Source organism: Parasteatoda tepidariorum, chromosome 12 (assembly GCF_982258835.1).
Source record: "Parasteatoda tepidariorum strain Cologne lab strain chromosome 12, Ptep-v5.0, whole genome shotgun sequence".
Classification (NCBI taxonomy): Eukaryota; Metazoa; Arthropoda; class Arachnida; order Araneae; family Theridiidae; genus Parasteatoda; species Parasteatoda tepidariorum.
In genome coordinates this window covers 57851335-57873627 of record NC_141766.1, presented here as the reverse complement: position 1 = coordinate 57873627, position 22293 = coordinate 57851335, and the positions used below count along the sequence as shown (strand labels likewise).

Sequence of the window (22293 nt, the reverse complement as noted above, 5' to 3'; positions counted from 1 at the left end):
TTGCCATAATTTTTTTTCCGCATACAATATTGTCAATGTGCATCGTTTCAGATTTTAATGTAAGTAGAAGTTGATAATAATTAAAAATCAATTTTTTTTAATACGGCAAATAAATGATATGGGACAAATTGCTTTATTGTATTTATTCCATTTTTTTTTCTTTTGTAGGTGTGAAGTTAATGTTAAAAGACGTGAAACATGTTACCTTTTACAAAGCTAACAAACATATATTTTAGAGCGATTCTGTTCGATAATTAGAAATTATATTTTAATAGATAATTAGAAATTAATAATTAATTATTATTATTTAATCGATAATTAGAAAGATAATTAGAAATTATAGTTTCTACACATGTTTTTTATGAATATGAAGAAAATTGCATTTACGCATTCACATTTGCCTTCGACATATTTCAGGCAAAAAAACATATTTACGAAATAATTATTTCATGCGTTACGTGATAGAAAAATTCGTGAATAACCCTTTAATATGATTTTAAACTACAAACATATTTTTTCAGAAGCGAGTTTTGTAGCAACGAAAAGCATTTAAATCTTTTTTCTTCTTAAAAATTGGGTTTTTAACTAAAGTCTTAATCTTATATTCAGAACCTCCATGTGCTTAAGGACACATAATTTCTATGGAATTTTTATGTCTTGAAAACGGCCTCTTATTCTTTGAAAAGCAAGTACACACAATGAGAAATGTGTGTTAGTAATTTAGGTTTCAAAATGCATTGCCAGAAAAAGACAAACATCAAAAAATAGATGGGTCAGGATAGCCTGGTTGGTAGGACACTGAGCTCATGTCCAAGAGGTCATGGGCTCGATCTCCACTGGCCGAAGACTGCCCGTGCAGTAACTTGTGACTGATGCACGTTAAATCTGTTGAGTCACGAAGTCCTCCATGTTCCCATAACAAATCCTACCTCTGGGGGTACTGTTCCAGGAGTTTCTTTGTCGTCTGAATTGGTTCAAAATTACAAGGCTACGGAGTTGAGCATTAGTAGTCGTAAACCCAAAAACTGGGTCAACTGTTCAACGACGGATATATAAAAAAAAATCAGCACAAAATAAAGATTTTACACTACTAAATAAAGAAAAATAGATTTCATAGAAGAAAACAGTGAAAGATGTCTTACAAAGTTTCAAAAGGGCGATCGTTAAGGGAAATTTATAGTGTTTGTTATGAGTACTAGTAAAATATTTAAGATACATTGTTAGAAACAGTATATGTGTATAATATTAAAATTTGCTACACCTCAATAAATTGTCAGTTTGAACCGTATCGATAAAATCGTAAAAAGTTTTTTAGCATTACATGCAATTGCACGATAAACTATTTTGAAAACATTAGATATTAATATTGCAATTTAATTAACAATAATCATTGTTTGGTGTTTAAAAAAATAATCAAAATTAAACTAGAAATAGTGTAAGCAATTCCTCAAGCTCTTCATGCTTACCTTTCTTTAATACAGTTCCATAAATACTAATTAATACTTAAATTAATTTAATATGTAATTTTTTAGAAGAAAGAATTTATACATACTCAGAGAGAAAAAGAATGGTCGAAATTATCAGAAATGTCATTATACCATACAGAACGGTTATTTGACTAGAATTAGTTTCTCCGAGTACAAATGTTTAATTTTTTCTCGGTTGGATTAATCGGATTTTAATCGGATAAGGACAAATTGTTGGAGCGATAAAACGTAGTTAAATATTGTAAGTCACTAATTGTGAGAAAAGGACAATTTTCTCGAAATTATTTGAATATGCATGGTGTTAGATTGCGCGCCATTCTTCTGTGATCTATAATTTAATAGAAACGCTTGATATAAATGGCGGAACACTTTGTGAACCGTGAGTCAAGATCATAAAGCGTGAAGAGGTTCTTTTAAAACTAAACACTCGATTATCACTCTCTTAAAAAGAAGTTTACTTTACTAAATGGCTCAATTGCTGTCATACTTTTTTACTTATAGGGTTGTCAATCAATTTTACGATTCTCTTTTCTTTCCTTACGTAATCAGTTCAAAACTTGGAGCTTTTGAAGAAAAAAGCACAGAAACATTTTACAGTTTTTTACATAGTAAATACAAGGTTACTTTTTTTATGGAAAATTGTAAGAAATCAAGCAAATCTTGACCAAATTCTTGTATTTTAGACTGAAAAAAAATGAATTTTATTTTATTATTAAGGAATACGCAATGATTGATGATCTATAATACGATTTGCAATTTTCTTAAACTTGCGAATTTTAGTCTTTCTAAAATGGGAAATTTTAATATTTGCGCAATGATGACAGTCTTTTCAGTTGAAGGTAATCGAGTTATTTTAAGAGGATTTTTGGTTGTGTTTTTTATTAAACGTGGGGTAAGAAAAACAATAATTTTGATAACTAAAGGTAAACCGTTTATATGCACGAAAAAGTTTCCAAACGAACTGTTTAAACATCGTATATTTTGGATTTTATTACCAGAATTATGGCTTTCTTACCATAAATGCCACTATTAAGTACGGTAATTTTACTAGAATTCATTTCAGCGCTTAGTACGAGGAATACCATAAACGAGATACAAAAATTAAGTCTCCAAACATATCGATAACCGTTAGTTTGCGTCGAAGAAAAAGGTAAATACTTAAGAAATTTTAAAATGAAAATCACAGTACAGAGGAAACTATTTTTCTTATGTGCACTTTTCTGGCTGAACATCTTTTGGCAGATCGTGAAAAAGTCGAGAATTAAAGTTACTATAGACAGCAGCAAAGCAGTACGGAAGAGCTCGTTTGAGAATCGTAGCGTTTCGGATTTGCCTTGTATCAGCCGAAATGAAGGGTGTTACTTAAAGGTGAAAGTGTGTAACCTTAAAATTTTCAAAGTAAATACTACCCATCGCACTAGCTTTAATAATTACTGATTCATACCTTAGAGATATTTTTACCTACGTCATGGTGTCTCATATTCCAATAGGCCAGAGAAATTATAATCATTTCTATAGAATGACACCAGAGCTGAAAGCCTATATACAGCGAGATATTTAGGATCATTCAAATAAGGATAATTTCTACTTTCCTAAGAACTATCCTGGTTACCTGACTATTCACCTTTTCCAAGGTTGAAAGCCTATATATATCGAGACATTTAGGATCATTCAAATTAGGATTATTTCTACTTTCCTATGAATTATCCTGGTTACCTGACTATTCACCTTTTCCAAGGCTATACCAGGGCTGAAAGCCTATATACATCGAGACATTTAGGATCATTCAAATTAACATTATTTCTACTTTCTTATGAATTATCCTGGTTACCTGATTATTCACCTTTTCCAAGGCTGCACCAGGGCTGAAAGCCTATATATATATCGAGACGGAAAATTTCAAAAACTGATACGAAAGACACTTCATTCTAGTATTTTTTTTGAACAAAATAAAATTTCTGTAACTACCAAGATTTTTTTTTTTACAATTATATAAAACTGCTTCTTTCTCCAGAAAAAATAGGTAATGTTAAATAGTTTGGAGAAAAAAAATCGAGTTACTCCTTCCAAAAACTATCTATAACTGAAACGGTTTTTCTAACAGTTTTTCCATCTCACTTTCACCACTGGTCTACACCACTTCTAGAAAATAAGATACAATTACAGTTTGTCTACGGTAAGAACTCCCCCCTCCACTAAATCGAAAGTCGTCTGTTGCTATGGTAACAAGAATAGCTCATTTAAGGGAGGGTAGTTTTTCATCACTCATGGCTAGCACAATAGACCAAAGAAAGGATTCCCTTTCTCACACCGACGCGAGCCAAATCCTGTCCTAAACAATGATCTCATACCTTTACTTGAAATAGTTATACCTCGTTACCATAGCCACCGCCACGGATCCAAACGAATGGCTTGGGGAGTTCTTACTTTAGACAAACTATAGTTAGTTCCTGACCACGGAGCTTTTGGAGCTCGCTCCAATCTGTTCTGACGATGCTGTTCGTAAACTGCATCGTTAAAGCTTAAAGAAACTGAAAAGTTCAATCAGTTTTTCTTTTAAGAGAAGAGTGGAGATATTATTTCCTTCTCTTTTTGTTATAAATAAACGCTTTTGTTTAGAATTCAAATGTTTTGAAAACAAACTTCTCATTTTGAAACAAAATATTTTCCAACGCTGCAACGACAATATTGTTTTGTCACTTTTCAACGAAAATAAAAATTCATGTAAAATATTGAATATTTGGTGCATTTAAAGTAGGTCTATCAAACCCCATTCAGTAGGAACGTTCTCTAAGTTTGTAAAAATCGTGAATTGTATTTTATTATCCTTTTTAAGCTATAAACTTTTTTTATTGTAGTTTAATTTTCCGAAAGAAATATTATTAAATACCGAAGAATGACTTCCAGTGAAAATTATGAATTGAATCAATCGAAAATTCAACTGTTGAACGATTAACAACCGCTAACCGATAAACTTCTCAAAATTTGAAGAAATTTTTATCCGGTTACGAAATCTCCGTGTCATGGAACTGGCTCTTTTATTCGGTTTGAATAAAAGACTCTTGTATTACTATGCATAACTTTATTCCATCATCCCTGTACACTTCCCAAATAGCAGAATAAGGTTTATTTCCATCAGTAAGTAAAAACCTTTTAATGTAAACCTAAAAAGGTTCGTAATGCGTGTAGACTTTCTAACCTCAAAACGAGATCTGTAACAATCTGCTCTATTCTGCGCACATTAGCCAAATCCAAAACCTTGGAAAATAATCTTTTATATAAAAACTTCAAATTGAGGTTGAAAAAAAAACCTTTAATGAAGCTAGTCTCAAGGTGAAAATAATCTTAAATCTAGTCTAGGTCATTATAAGGTTTCTTTTCGCGAAGTCTTGTATGCTCAGCTAAAATCCACCTTGTCATGAAATTTGAATGGACAATGCAATTTGATCCTATCGCTAGTGTGACGTCATATAAAACTTCATTATGGACTTAAGTGACGATATTTTTTAAAAAAAGCTTTAAAAAATAATTTTTAATCCTTTTAGGATGAAAGGTTTGAAACTGTAATATTTTTGCTTCAGTTAAAGAAAGTTTTTAGTACAAGCATTTTCCTGACAGTAAAAAGAAAATTCCGATACAAGGTGGCCGTAAAGTTACGTGCTTTCTGGGTTTAGTCAGCTTGCATGCTTTTCCAATATACGCTCGTATATTGGAAAAGCATTAAACACATAACATAGCATACTTACGTAGTTGATACAGAAAGAAGAGAAGAATACATTTAATGAACAACAAATAACGTTTATTGTCATTTTTATATAATTACACTAATAAAGGATTTATATAGTTACAGGCATATCAACAGCGGGGCTTACAACATCTGCATACATGGTCCACTTCTAACCTTTGCTTTTCAAAATATTTTTTTTTTAAAATCCAACAAGAGCATTTTTTTTGTACAATAAGGAAATATTTATATAAGTATGGGAAAGTACTAAGCGTAAATCATTCAAGAAAGAAACATGAAATATTTCTACAATTTAACGATCTAAGATCATGACTGGCTTCTTGGAGGTTTGTGCTACTTTATTGTAGGAGCTTTCTTTGCTACCACGGGTAGTTTTTCTCCTTGTAAAAACGGATTTGGTGACTGTAGAAAGAAAACAAAAGAAAAAAAACAAACATTAGAAATGGTAATAAAATCTTCCAAAGAATGTAAACAATAATTTCGAAAAAAGAATTGTCTGTTGCTGGAATTTTATTATTTATTTATGTCTCCGTCTAACAGTTCAGTCAAGCCAGATAACTCTTTTGCTGAGTTTTCCTAACTCTTGCATGACTAATTTTTAAATTTAAGAACGTCTTAGCTTAATAATCAGATTTAATTTTATTGCAATCATATGAAAAAGATTCATTAAGCATTTAAGGTAGATTAACAATAAATCCAAATATATTTATATTTTAAATAATTATCGTAATAAGCTATTTGGATTCTCTTAGAAAAGAAATATATTGTAATAACGTCACAAAATTTCTCACAAAGACGATGCGCATTTTTAAGAAATGTATTTCTTCTTTTCAGTTTAATGCTTCAATTTAGAGACTGATATTCATTTGCTAATTCTATTTAAGAAATAAATAAAGCAAGAAAAAAAAATATAAATAAATAAAAAATAAGAATAACGTGCCCCATTCACTGTGAGTAACAGAGCACTTTAAATTTTATGCTATAATAAACTAATATGTTTGCCATCTGTATCACGTTAAAAAATAAATAAATTTAAATTATTTTTTGCTAAAAGTTGAATAAATAATGTCAAAAATAATAATGTTTCAAGCTCTGTTTCTTGTTACGTTAAATTTAAATATTGCATAATTTTTAGAGGTAATTCCTTTGAAAATTATTTTTACGCAAATTATTATTTAGTTGCATTAAATAAATAATATAAATTATTTTTGAAAAAGAAAATTTGCGATTATTTTTTTAATAATTTCGCAAGTTGCGCAAACGCGAAGAAATTTAAACGGACGTCTTGAACTAATGAAATAAGTATGCTTTTTTTCAAAGTTAGTTAGTTTAAAGCAGTTGAAAAATAAAACATATATTAAACTAAAAATTTGTGACACTTAATTAGTTGGTAAGAAAGAAATTAAAAATTCGTGGTCTGAGTTACTGGATGAAATTTTCGTTCTTTTTCTTGTCTCTATTTTTTTTTTTTTTTTGTTTTTATGTCCGACATAATTTTTGGTAACGTTGCATTTATTATTTTTTTTTTACATTTCATAAATTTGTTTGACTGTAATATTTATTTACTTTATATTTAGCATAACAGAGCTGCATCTAACTCTGCGTTATAAAATAATACATTCAAATCACCGAAATAGAGTTTTTTCCCTAAAATTTGTAATTAATTTTCCTACAAGAGCAATAATTAATCCAAAAATCATCATCGACTTATGCATCTAAAGATCAGTTTTGAATATTTTCCTGTTTGAGTATTTTAATTTTAAAGAAAACTATTGATATTTTAATAAATATCATAAATTTCATATTCGAGCACCATCTCATCTTCTCTTACATTAGCTAGCACCATCATTTATTTACTTTTACAGCTTCACGATAACATTTTATCAAAATAATGTAACCGCTTAGTAGCAGAGAAAAGTCTCTGCTTTAAACAAGACAGAAATTCAGAAGTTATTCAAATATCAAATTATTTTCTTATCATTTGAATATTTCAAGCAAAATAATGCTTTCTTGGATATCATAATAGTTATGAATAAAAAATTTTGAGTCAAAATAACTTAAAATTCTAAGGAATAAGGAAACATAAAAATAATTTAAGCAGCATTAAAAACATCATAAAAAAGCATAAAAAAGAATTTTTTTTTCAGAATTTTAACAGTTGCCCAATTATTTATTATGAAAATTATAAATTATTCTTTAAATGAACAGCTTTTTGTTTTTTTCGATAGAGGGCGGCACTATATTTAATGAAATCCCTCTATTTCTCTAATGTCCCTAATTAATCTCTCTCTTTCTCTAATTTCGTAATTATTTCAGAGGGTGAAAAATGAAAATTGAGCTTTTAATTCTAACTTGAAAGAGATTTGAATGGTCATTCATATCTTGAAACAAAAATTTCCTCTTTTATTATCTTCGTTATGCAATTACTTGTTTCGTTTTTGTGAAGGAAAAAAAAAATCTACTAGAATTTTGTCTTTAAATAATGACTGCAAATCTTTCCAACGTTTAGAAAAAGATACATATTCATCGGAACATTTTTATTTCATAAGAGGAAGTTCTCATAAGTAATGAATAAAAACGAACAATTAGACTTTACAATTATGGCAAAGAAAAGATTAAACTCTTTGAAAGAAAAATTCTACTTACAACGTTTTGCTTTTGATAGTGGAATTTTTTGTTGATAGTCTATATTAATTTCAATAAAAAGTTAATATTTTTATATAAATGTTTTATTTTCAGTTATTTTTTTTTAAAGTTGCATTTTTCTCAACAATAATCTTAATCTGATGAAAGCAAAATAACAGAAATCTTAATAAAATATATAAAGAAGTGGGGAAACATGAAATATGTTTTAAAATTTATGAAAGAGAAACATAAATTTTATTTTATTACAAACTTTTAGTTATTTACTTTGTTAAGTTATTTGTTACAATTTTGAAAATAAATACAGGACTCATTAACAAGAAGAGATAATTTTAAGATTTCTTTAAATCTGCATAACTTAAAAGCGATTGATGATTCAATGCGACTACACAGTAAAAAACTACGGTATAAAATACTGGCACTTTGCGTGCATCATCAGTAAAATCCACTTTACAGTAAAATCCATTTTTACTGTAAAATATTATACCGTAATGTTTACAACAATATTTATTTAATTAGAGTGATTCAGTGATTTTCCGGAAATTATTACTGTAAAAATTATTACTATTACTGTGGAAATTATTACTGTTTTCTTCCGTAATATGTTCCGATAAAAAGTACCGGCTCCCTGAGTGCCGATTCTTTTTACTGTAATTTGATCTGGAATTTTTAAAGTGGATCTAATTTTTTTAAACAACATTATTTCGCATTACATAAAACTATTGCATTGACTACTCTACTTTTGACACTGGAAATTTTCTAAAGAAATTAATTTCAATTTAAAACTATTCTAGATTGAATGAGATTGGGTTTTGTAACCGTGATATTTTTATAAACATGATTAACTTCCATCATTTTTATGTGACATAATGTAAAATTACTTTTATTAATTGTACTATTAAGACACATTTGATTTTAATTTTTTCATATCCGACTTCTTTCAGAATAAGTAAAAAATTATTTAAAAAAAAACAGTTCTCAGCTTTGTTTCAGTCGTAATGACCATAAAAATATTTTCATTAATTCTTTTTGAGTTTTATTCCTATTAATTTATTTTTATTTATTTTATTTCATTCCATTTTTGTCGTAAATACATGAATTCAATTTTCAATAGGAACGATGGATTAAGTATTTTCATTAAAAAAAAAATAAAAAAAAGAAATTACCAATTCTCAAAAATAAAATATTATAATTTTGTAAACAATTGATCAAGAATTGATCAAGTACAATTGATCAAGAAAATTTTTCTGCAAATTCGTGAAAAATGATAATTCCTGTTGTTAACAGGGAAGAAACACTGCCGCCATAGTTATTTGTTTATTTTAGCTATTGTTATTATTATTATTATTATTATTGAAAGCTAAAAAGAAAAAATATTATTTAATTTGAAAATACTTATGAGTTTTACTTTTTAAACGCATGATTTTTGACAAAGAATTAAGGATCTTGAGTCGATTCAGAAAAAAAAAAATCTTTTTCTGAAATATTCCTACCATAATGCCAATTTAATATTTTTGTCACGTTTTTAGTATTTTCACCTTTTGTTTTAGAATCCGAAACAATTATGCTTTGGCCCAAAAATTTTAATCTTTATGAAGCATATTTATGAGCATAAATTCACTAACATCCTTTAGAAATTGCATTGTTTCCTTCTTTTAAGTTCATTCATATTCTGCGTGGGTATAAACACTTCATTAGTATTGCGGTAGTAAAAATCGGAAATAATGGAAATCATTTTAGGCAGTTAATGTACTACACATTTTGATTGAAAAATAATTTATAAAGTACACTCTGGATGTAATGCAAAGCATAATACATTTCTAAGCGTTTGAAGTTTGTTTAGTGTTTCATTAAGGGTATTTCACATAAAAAAAAAATAACAATTAATTATAAGCTTTTCGAAAAAAATTAATACTTTTTTTTATGCCCAAGACAGCAGAAATTTTCAAATTGTTAGTTTCATACTGCTTAAATAGGAAGCGGACCCTAAAAATCAAAAAGAGTAATTTTCTTTTCAAAATTTTAATGCAAATTTTTTTGTTGCGTTAGCTGTATCAAGCAAAAATAATAAGATCGATGAAAAATATCGAAATTTTATCGAGATATTTATTGCACTTTTTTCTATTTATTTATAAATTGTTAACAATATCTGTCGGGTTAGCAATATCTTTTGCTCAACTTTTGAAAAAATTTTATTTTTTTAACGACATGAACAATTTTTTGTTCGACACGGACCCAGAATTTATAGTTTGATTTACGAATTTAAAAAGTTTTGTATAATTCTTTTTTTTAAAAAAACTGTTAATTTTTACTTTTATTTATGTAAACCTATATCATTTTTAAGAAAAATTTTGGTTAATAGTTTTCTTATCGTTACTTATGATTAAAAACTAAAAATGAAATAAAACTATTTTTTAAAAAAAAATTATGACGTAAGGATTATTTGCAAATTTTAATGTACATAAAATGTGTTCTAAATTTCTCTATAAGTTTTCAATCTTGTTCTGAGAAACTTTGAACATAAGTATTTCTTTCGTACATGCATAATTAACACATAAAAAAAGTTTTTTACTTATTGAAAAAGCAAATCAACCTTCATCTATGAAAAAGTATCCCGTCATAGAATCGAGTTAACATTGCTTATATACTAGTGAATTGAAATTATATTTTTGTAGTGGTAGATACACTACAGTACTCCCCCACCAGAATTATATTTGTAATGGAATTCGATGAACGGATACCACTAGCTGATTCATTGCTGTTTTGTGAGAAGCCGGGAGAGTTGTATTAACATCACCGTACTTTTTTAATTGCTGATCGTGAGAGCTGCATTACGTTCACGGCTGTGGTCACTCCTGTGTTGCCATTAGCAGTCGAGTGAATACGTTATGTGTGATCGAAACTGAGCAGCAACAGCACGAGGAGGTGGATAATGTTGCAGTCACAAGTAGCGAGTCAACTGCTCAATTTGAACCATCCATCGAAGTAGACGTGTTCGAATCGTAGTGGTCGTTTTTACCAAAGTAGGTGGCTTCACATCACATCCGAAGGTCACCAATGTGGGGAAAGAGTAATCGACAAAGTCAACTTTCATCTATGCCCCTATCATCTATGCCCCTATTTCAACTATCAACCACCCTGCTAATAACATGTAGGACCACCTTTAGTCCTCAAAACTGCTAGCACCCGCCTTGGCATTGATTCCACAAGGTGCTGATAGGTAGTCTGAGGTATCTGGTACCAAGCGCTCACCAACTGGTCCTACAATTCCTTAACATTGCGAGGGGGCAGCGTGGCAGCACGAATTTGGTTTTCCAAGTAGGACCACAAATGCTCTATTGGATTAAGGTCAGGTGAATTTGGGGGCCAAGACATGACTTGAAAGTCTCAGGAATGTTCCTCGACGATTCGACCCTTATGACTTGGTACATTATCCTGTAGGCAAACACCATCCCCCGCAGGAAAAACTGTTGCCATGAGTGGGTGAACTATGTTCAGCTTACAGACGTCAGGGATTGTTCTATGAGGATTATGGGTCCTAATGTGCCCCATGAAAACATTGCTCCTGGGCGAGAAACCATGAAAACCTGGGCGAGCCCATTGTTATAGATGGAGGGTGGTCATAATGTAATGGTTCTTCGGTGTATATGCTGGTATAATACATAAAATCTGATAATACAACAATACATGTGTAACAAATATTTAAGTAACTCGGTTAAAAGTTTAAAAATAATAGTTCTAGCCGTTATGAGATGCTTTCCAATGAAAAAATAAACTTTTGTTTCATAGAATTTTAATTACGAACTATTCAAAATAAAACTCAAACGCATAAAATTAATTAATTACTGCTATACTCTTCTTATACATGACAAATACATCTAGTTAACCTTAGTTTTGTAAACATGCATTGAAAAGATAAAGAAAAGCGAAATAAAGTATCAATTTTTGTAACAAAAAGTAATCTAATTAGATGGAATGCTTAATTTTAAAATTAGTTCTTTTTCTTGGATCCCATCACAGTTATCCAAATAACATGTTATTTTTTCCTGAAACGATTTATCTAATCGCATTTTCAGAAATAACAAACTAATTTAAACAATATTTTTATATCTCAAAGCATAGGTTTTAAATGAATTAGTATTATAATTATAAGGATGAAAAGTATATAATTAAAAAGAAAACTTTTATTTTTGATACTTTTTACTAGTTATTCAAAATTTGTAATCGAGTAATTGTTTTCTTTCAAACTGTAATTGCATCAAGAAAAAGTTTTCTTTTATGAAAGAATAATATAAATTCAGACTTTTTTTTTTTTAAATTTTATGAAACATATTAAAAATTGAAAAGAAAACTGTTTATCCTAAACGAGTGTTTATTTTACCGTTTTGTATTTTATCCTCAAGCTTGATTTGAAGTATGCGACGAACAAAAAATCATCAAAACGAATCAATAGTTTAATAAGCGAAATTTTAATTAAGCGAGAATGCGCATTTTTCTCTTCTCACGAGATTCGTTTATAAAAAATAAACAAAAAGCTTTTCTTAAAGGTCAATGTTTTGTTAAGTATATTTGTAAAGTATGTTTGCAACGCATATGCTTTTTATTGTTACAAAACCATAGCTTTTTAAGTATTTACTTGGTTTTTTTTTCAAAATTTGAAACTAGTTTTTTATCTTTCTTAAAAAAAAATTTCAGGTCTTGTAAGTAAAAAAAAAAGAAAATCAGAAAACAATTTTTTTTCTTCAGAATAATTAAATATGCATTTTCTTTAAAAGGAAATAAACAGGAATGCTCTGTTTACAAGACACATTGACTGATTAAAAAGTATTTTCTTTATGATCTAGTGAAAAAATAAATAAGATCCTTGTATACATTTGACCAGAGCATGTTTTTAGTTAAAATGTTGCGCAAAATTAGAATGCCCTTTAATACCCTTTCTCACTAAACTCTTAAATTTATTTGTAATCTCGTTGATGTAAATTTTTGCAATTAGCAATCCAAATTAAGTGTACTTAAAATTTGAAAAGAAATGTAAAAAATTTACTTTCTAGCAAAATTTGTTCTATAACATAGACACTTTTAAAAACTTTAAATACTATTCGTATATAGAAGAAAAACATTAAAATGTTTGAATTAAAGTGCGTTTTATAAAAGAAAAAGAGAAAAAGAAACTGCAGAACAATTATATTTTCTACACGGAGAAAAAAAATCTGGTAAAAATATTGCACTGCAAGGTAATGACATGCCTGGTAAAAAAAAGAAAGAAAAAAACCATAATTCTAGTAATAAGAACCAAAACACGAGGTATTTAAACCATTCATTTGGTATTTCATTTGGGCAGATTGTACAGAATATCAAATTAACACCGAACGAAGCAAAAAAGAAAGGAATAATAATTTTGGAAAAAAGGGCGTTACTTTTCTAAAAACTGATTCATAATGTTAAAGTTCTTCCACTAATATAAAAATGATAGTATTTTATTTAAGAAGGAAAATTTCTAAAATTATGGTAAAATAACAAGTGGAAGTCTGTCCATATAATTAGTTAAGTTAATTGTAAAGAACAATTTTAACTATATGGTTTTTTTTACCACTCACAACCAGCATGGTCTCAAAATAGTAAAAAAATCTACTAGACATAGGAGATAGTTTAGCAGTTTTATGGTTCTGACATTTATGCATGAATGAGAGTATAGTATTCTAATGGTCACAAATTAGGGAGATAAGGATTGTGTTGTGAACACTAGATTCGAATCCTCGTTCTGTCAGTTTATTTAAAATGTCGTTAGGTTTAGTGCTATTTAAGAGGTATTATATTTAGTACTATTATACATGCGCATTATCATTCATTAAGAGGAATAATGCGCATGTATGCCGCAATTATAACTTATGAATTTTTCTTGGTATGATCCAGTTATTTTTTCATTCAGCCGTATTTTATTTTTAAATTTTTAAAATGTGAAAAAATTACAATATAATTAAATAGATAACATTAAAATAAAAGACATTATTTAAGAATAATTTACACAGTCCTAATTTAAATCTTATTTCTTATTTAATTTAGATAATCAGGCTGATATTCGCCTAATTTAATGAATGCTTTTGTTTGTAAAGTCTTTAATGTTTTCCTTCGACATCACTAATTAACACAGAAAAACTAAACTAAACTAAATAAACTAAAAATGCTAATTAAACTTTACCTTATGGGAGAAAAATTTCTTCGCCACAACTTTGTGGTCACTTCTTATCTATAAAAAGGAAAATTAAAATACATAAGGAAAATATAAAAGTGGAATGGACATTTAATTTTATACGATAGGTATAGTTCGTTCACCAGGAGTTGGCACTTGGCTCCGCCTTCTTCACGTGGTATTCGACGACACTATTTCGCTATTTTAGGGAGAAGGATGCGAACAATCTTGAACAAGGTTGCTATTTGGAGATCGTATGGCAAAAAATATTTATTTAGCAATCTTTATGGGCATTTTTTTAACATTAAATATTTCATAAAATTGATGATATTTCTCTCTTTTGAGTGAATAGTTTGTCCTTTTTGAGACATTTTGCTACAATATCTTTAATTTGCTACTGTAACGAAAGGTATAGCAGCCGATGATAAAGCGAAGTAAGTGATTGAAAAATAATTCACTGGTTGGTTTTGGCGCGCATTAAGGCTTGTCTCAATTTCAAGCGCGGAGACGTTTCTCCTCTTACTCCCACGCTGAAGTGAACTCTTCGTCCGAGGAGATGGGGTCAAGTACCAACTCCCGGTGAACGAATTATATCTAATTGAATAGGTTAGAATTAAATTTAAAAAACACGTAAGCAAACCTATATTTTGAAATAAACAAAACGTTATGTTTGAATAGTTTTAAGTAAAAAATCTTATTTTTATTAAAATTCGCTTTTTATTATTATTCTTTAAGGATTTAAAGTTAAAGAAATTTACAGCAAAAAATACGCAGAGTAGTTTAAAATTGAAAAAGAATAATAGTTGTAAAACTTACGTTTTGAATGCAATTATTTTTACGGTAAAGAGATTTCTTACTGTGGGCGAAAATTTAAAGTTTCTTGTTTTAGTTTTGGAGAATAGCTCAAATCATCAAACAAAAATTTACATAAGAACTAAACTTTTGACTTTTCTGAGCAAAACTGGCTACTCAACTAAAAACTAAAGCAACTAAGAAAATAAAATGCAAAAACAAAACTAAATTGACTTAAATTCGGTATAACTTTCTTTGCGTGAGAAGTTAAGGAATGTTGAAACCAAACCAGTTAAGAAAGCGGAATATATATTTTGTAAAAGCGCATTTTTGTATGTGATTTTGAAACTATATTTTGAACTATACCCTTTATGGTTGAATAACTGTATGAAGCACGTATGCTTACGTTCTAAGCATTTAAAACTTCATATTTACTATAGTAAGACCAGACTAATTGAATGAGTTTACTTACATCCATATTTTGCATCAGTTTATCTAGAGTAGCATCTGCTAAACCCTCATTTTCAAATGATCGGGCTAAGGCGTCGATTTCATTTTCTCTGGTGTTTCCTGGGCAATCAAACATATGTTCTGAGTCACATAGACAGTTTTGAGCTTCTTGATAACTCCGAGAAAATCGAGCTGTATTCTCAAATTCCTCTAGACATCCATCTTCAGCTGTTAAAATAATTAGATTGAAACTCAATCATATTTAACTTCATTTCTGGTTTTAAACTTACACAGCATGAATAATTTCCAGATAAACATTTGTAACCTTACATAAAAAAGTATAAAGAAAACTTCATTTTTTTTAAAAGAAATTTACTTCCTTAAAGGTTGAAACGTCTACTTTTCTACAACTATTACTTTATTAAAATCTTTTATTGGTGTTTATTGTATCTCCACCCAAACAAAATCTAAATACTGGACACAGTTAATTAAAATTCCCGAAACGTTTCTGAACATATGGGCAGCTACGGGGCATGTAGTTTTCGAAAACGTTTCTAAATATTTCGGAAATTTTTTTCTGAATTATTCAGAAACTTTCGCAGTTGTTCAACAATACTTTGAATCATTTCTTGAAGTTTCAGATTGTTTTTCTTTTTAATATTAAGAAGCGTGATATAATAATCTTAATATTATAGGAACCTCTTGTGGAGCTGGGCTACCAACAATGTCAATTGTCATCTATCAAAAGATTAGATAGAATCGACTTAACGTCTCATATATACTGGGGAATCGGAATTTAATAGTTGCAAGGGTAGTTACGCTAAATTAATCCTCACGAGAATTTTATCTGTGATAGAATTCGATGAGTAGATACGACTAGTTAATTCTTTGCTGTTGTGCGAGAAGCCGGGATCACCGGGATTAAGATCACCGAGTTTCTGAGTGCTGGTCGTGAGAGTATATTAGGATCACGGTTGTGGTCATTTGAATCATGCAAAGGGTTGAAAAATATGTCAGGAGATCGGTCAATATAATTTCACTTTTTTCGTTATACCTTAAGAACTTTTTAAAAGAATGAAATGATGTGTCATTGCGGCAGCTACATTTCCTCGCTTGCTTAGACAGTAAAGTTAAACGCGTAAATAGGTACAAGTACAAAACTATACTTTTTACACAGAAAAAAAATTCCGAACCATTAATCTTAGTCTTATTCAATTCAACGTAAAATCCTACTACTACCGAAACAATACATCACATGATGTCCTAATAGCAGTATATACTCTCTTTCTCTCCACCGAAACCAGATTCGCGAGATCGTGGAACTTTTTAAAACTTACTAAGAGTAGGCTACTCATCAGTTTGCGCCAAGTTTGGATATCTGGTTTTCGTCCATTTTTGAATTATCTTTATTGAAAAAATTTTATAAACTAATACAATTTGATAAATTTGATTTGCTTGACTTATATTTGATCAAATTGCTCGCAACTGCAAAGGCTAGTTAATGCTGTGAAATATTTTTAAAATCTTACCTTTAAATCCCAATGGGCAGGGGTTGGCTGGATTACAAAATGCAGGTAAAGAATCTGTTTTTACAAATTGTTGATTTGGTATGCTTCCGTCTGGTTTTAGTAGTTTATAGCCTTCACCATTTCCTCCTAAAATAAATTTTCTTTATAAAGTAATGTATGAAGCTGCGGAAATGTAAATTAGTGCGAAGATGGGCGTGTCTAGAATAACACAAAACGCCCGAGTATGATTTTCATTGCATAGAATAGAGAATTGCATTACATACTGATAGAGAATAAGTGACTGTATTGCCGACATATATCATCGAACGGTTGCTGTTTTTGGTGAACACTGTTTAGGGATAAAAGTTTTCGAGAACAGATCCAGGGCAGTTAAACACCATTATCTCTAATGCATTTGTCACTGCTGTTGATGAAATTATTAGCCGTAATAAAAGAATGGCATTTTGAATTACGTAAGAATTCATGACAATCGTGTAGCACTTTGAATACAAGAATGGCGCAGTCATTTTTCGCATTTAAACATCGTGGAATAATGAGTTGTTCTATCCCAGACGCATCCGTCTTAGCGCAACCTTACATTCAGTTCAAATGCTCTCATATTAACTGTTTAATCAGTAACACATATTGGGTAACTTCAGTGCCCTCCTATTACTTTTTTTATAATTCTAAACAGGGGTGCTACTATCGTTACTAAATATCAGATGCCATTTCTTGTTCCTTACGCTATTAAAAAAGAAAATAAATGTTATTTCCATGCAGTGCTGTAATATAAAAGAAATGTTTCCTATGTGGACTCATCCACAAAAAAAATGTTAGAAAATAAAAAATGCATAAAAGACCCCCAAATGGCTTATATAGTATATAAGTATATATAAGTCTTATGTTTCACCAATTTTTTATTTTTTTTATATTTATTTTAGCAAAAATGGCTAATTACTTATGTATTATTATTAATATTAATTAGTTACTGCTAATATTAATTAATATTAATTAGTTATTGCCAATATTAATTAATGTTTATATTAATTAGTTATTGCAAACATTAATTAATAGTAATAGTAATTAGTTATTGCTCATATTAATTAATATTAATATTAATTAATTATTACTAAAATTACTTAATATTAATTAGTTATATATCAATTTATATTAATTAACACAAATATTAATTAAAATATTTTGAGTCATACTTTTCTTAACCACAAAATATTCATGATAAAACTATGAATTAATTAAGAACACTGATGATAAAATAGAACGTTTTCAAAAAATGTTGGGAAAAAATCTTATTAGAAAAATAAATAAAACAAACTATTAAAACTATTCAAGAATAAATATGTGAACCAAGTATTTTCCTTAAAATGCTTTCCTCAAAGAAAACCAGCGAGAAAGAAACAATTCTTTTCAAAATTTTCAAATCGTTGCACATTTCATAGGTAAATAAAAACGCTAAAGGACCATCTAAACTATACATTTATGTTCTTTTTCAAACCTTTCAACAGCAGTGCTGTCAAAAATGTTTTATCTTTGTTCTGTTAGAAAAACAAACATATCGAGCGACTAATAATCGTGAACGTAGGGAAAAACAGCTTATTTACGTGTTCTTAAAATAGCTTAATAAACCCTTTTCCCCCTTTTTTTATCTACAAAATTTTTGACGATTTAGTCTGTTGCCATAGTATTAGGGTACGTTTGTCAACCCTTCGCAATCCTTTCACATTCCTCTTTGATTTTCGATCGATGACACGCCTATATCGATTAGAATTTCTGACTAGACCTTGAACTCAATATTTTATTTGGATGTTTTCATTAACAAATTCTTCTATAAGTCACTTCAAGTATTTATTCCGAGTTTTGTCACTAACCGTTTCATTACGCGCCAAGAATTCCGATTAAGTGTCTCCTTCAGAGCTCTTTTGTCAAGGAAAATAAAAAAGAAAGTTACAGTTATCTTTTAATAATACTTAACATAAATCAAAACTTTAATTTTAGTCTTTGCACAAGGTGTTTCGAAATTCAAGCGACGAATTCAGTGAGGTGAAAAAAGGCATCAAGAGAATGAAACCCTTCTTTAGAAAATACATAAAGACATCAAAAGGATGAAAACTTACCTTAGAATATATGTATAAGGAATCAAGAGTATGGAAATTATTTTAGAACACATATAAAAGGCGTCTAGAGGATGATGAGTACCTTAGAACTGGGGGTCACAAGCCACGTTTAAATTATAAAAATCATGAAGAACGCATGCAGACTCATGGTGCATAAACATGCAATAACACAGCAATCACACATCATAATTTTAATATAACCATAAACATAAAAGATGATTAGCTGTTAAGTGAAAGTTCTGCTAGATTATGTTAATTGAACAAAACTAAAAGCAAAAGTTTAGACTTAATTTTTGTTTCAATAGTTAAGCTTTTCTAAACTATTTCCGACTTTCGAAGGTGGGAAAATTGCTTTCACCATCGCTTGTCTAGAAAAGCAAATTATAGTGTGCCAAGTAGTTACCATGGCAACACCTTCTTTCCTGTGAGTAACTTTATTTTTATTTTTTAAAGCTAATCGCAATCAATTGTAATTGCACACACGAGACTAAATTAAATGCCGATCTGAGAAGGTTTTCTAATTTAGTTTGCGGAGCATAACTCTCTAGAGAAGAGAAAATTCCGTTACGTAATTTTAAAGATTATGAAAGCATTAATTAAGTTAAGAAAAATCATTTGTTATTTTAAAATATATCAATTACTTTCTTTTAACTTCAAATAAGCCCAACATTTAAAGCGACGAAACATTATTTCCAATACGGTTTAAAAATGCGAAGGCAGCAATTCATGACTGTTACGTGGATTTTTATTTATAGCTTTCTAAGCGAATTGTGAAAATTGCGCAGAATGTCAAGTTAAAAATTATCTTAACTTTTAACTTAACTTTTTTAAATTTAAAAACTGTGACTTAACTTTCTTAAATGGGTAGAGAGGGTTAAAACTGGATATAGTTCGCCCCAGGAGTTGGCTCTTGCCTCCACCTGCTCGGACGATGAGTTCACTTCCTCGCGGGAGTAAGAGGAGAAACATCTCTGCGCTTGAAAATGAGACAACCCTTAATACATGCCGTGCGCAAACATTGAATACTTTTTCAGACACTTACTTCACTTTATCATCCACTATTATACCTTTCGTTACTCTAGCTAATTAAATATATTGCGGCAAAATGTGGCAGTCCCGCAGTGGACTGATCGTTAAGACACGGTTCCCAGCAGATCACCGAAGTCAAGCATCCCTGCTCGCGGTCAGTGCGCTGGTGGGTGACCACTTGGATAAGTCTGCGTATGGGCCGAGGGTGTGTGATATTGATCCTCGTTAAACTGTTCTACCGTAAAGTGCTCGACTTCGCGTGCTGGTCGTCAGGCTACCGAAGCAGGGGTGCCCTCCCCTCTGCAGAGGATCAAAATTGTGATGGCATGTCTTCGGATCATCCACAGGGATGTTTCCCTGACCGTCGCCAATAGCCCATTGTACAGCTCAAGCGCGACGTAAATGAACTACAACAACAACAACAAAATGTCTCAAAAAGGACAAACTATTCACTCAAATGAGAGAAATATCATCAAATTTGTGAAATATTTTATGTTAAAAAAATGCACAATAAGATTGCGAAATAAATGTTTTTGTCTTACGATCGCCGAATAGCAACCATGTTCAGAATTGTTCACATCCTTCTCCCCAAAATAACGAAATAGTATCGTCGGATACCACGTGATGAAGGTTGAACCAAGTGCGAACTCCTGGTGAACGAACTATACCTCGATTGCGCAGAAATTAGTTCTGTTTTCTAGCCGACAAACTCTGAATTACACTTTACTAGTCAAGAAGAAGGACCTACCATATTGGCGTGTTGTTGTTGATTAATTCACGGCATTTGTGTAGCTAAGTTTGTTTGTCTAAGTCAACTCCAATGTTTTCTTGTCCTTATCCTTTCCTATCCTTACATTTTGGTCATTGAAGTTATAAAAATTATTTTTAGTCCAGCTTATCATACGTTTACTAAAGGCTTAAATTATACTCTAACAAACAATAAGGAATTCGTACAATATTAGCACTCTTCTGTTTCGTTCTGACAATCCCTGTTCTGGAGCTAAGAATGGGTATGCTCTTGATGTGCATGCTAGGCCCACGAAACCTGTAGTGCAGCGGAGGAAGAAGACAACTCCATCAAATGACCCCGGTGAACAAAATTTATTGCGGGCCTTTTCTTTAAAGCGCAAAAAGCGTTATTTACTTATTTTGTCAATAGTACAGTGCGCAAAATAAATAACGGACCCGGAATAACTTTTCGATTTCAATGAATGCATCTTCACGCACTAAATCTTAACAGTTCGGGAGGGTGACCTCAAATATACTAATTAATCAGTGCAGACAATATTTTAAATCAGATATAAAAACGTACTTTCCCTGAATAAACATACCTTTTTTCGATGGATTCGGATTCCTGACCCCAAAAATATTGAGGATAACCACAATTTTAGAAATATGGTACTAATAGTTTGGACAGGAGAGCGGCCCAAAGTTTAGAATTCTTGATGTTTATTTTTCTTTTTACGTATTACGCTATATCTCAAAAACTTTTTTAACAAATTGAAAAATTTTTGGACTCAATTATAAAATTCTTTTATTCAATGATATTTCCTCGCAAAAAAAAAGCTTTTAGCAATTGTTTATTTTTTTTTATTATGTTATTTAATAATAATCGAAAAATTTTTTAATGATAAGGTTTACAATTCTAAAGAGTGCAATTTTACATAGCGAAATAAAAATTTTGAGCTAAATTGGTGGAATAGTTCTGAGATAATGAATTTTGAGAAAGTTGTACTTTTTTAAAATAACTTTCTTAAGTAAAGAGAATCATAAGAACTTTAACACTAAACATACCAACACTTAATATATACCTATTTCTACCATAGACGTTCAAATGAACAGACTTTATGTTTCTTGATTGAATATGTGAAATATGAGCGTTAGGAAGGAAATAAACTAAAATAACTTTATTATAGTTAATCAAAATTGTATATTGCCAATTATATTACTAACACAAAGATTAGGAATTTTTAATTCATTGCTCAACGCATTGTACAGGGTGCTTCAATAGTACATTTTCCGTAAACATATTTCTTCTAATTATTATTATTTCTATAATTCTTATAATTATAAGAATATATGAGAATTATAATTATTTTTATAATTAATATTATTTCTTCTAAGATCTTGTGCTGTCTCGATTGTTTCGACATTTTTGTGGGTAAAAACTATCAGATAGTTAGAAATGAAGTAAAGCTATAAAAATAAAACATAAGCTACTTACCAATGCATTTAGTTTTTGTCACTTTTTTTTACACAAAAATGCCAATCTAAACTTTTAGGTACTTTCTTGAAAATTGAATTCACAGTTATTCTG

The 22293-nt window shown here is 29.8% G+C and overlaps 1 protein-coding gene across 1 annotated transcript in view; it reads right to left on the bottom strand.

The window, feature by feature from the left end:
* Window positions 1-5264: 5264 nt before the first annotated feature.
* The window catches only part of LOC107453498 (neuroendocrine protein 7B2), a 32387-nt gene continuing 15358 nt past the window's right edge, over window positions 5265-22293 (bottom strand). Inside the window, exons 3-6 of the mRNA XM_087155798.1 lie at window positions 16837-16962; window positions 15330-15535; window positions 14075-14122; window positions 5265-5634 (exon numbers count right to left, since the gene is read on the bottom strand). Coding sequence (XP_087011924.1) covers window positions 5566-5634; window positions 14075-14122; window positions 15330-15535; window positions 16837-16962 — 449 coding nt within the window. The 3' untranslated portion in view covers window positions 5265-5565. The remainder of the gene's footprint in view (window positions 5635-14074; window positions 14123-15329; window positions 15536-16836; window positions 16963-22293) is intronic.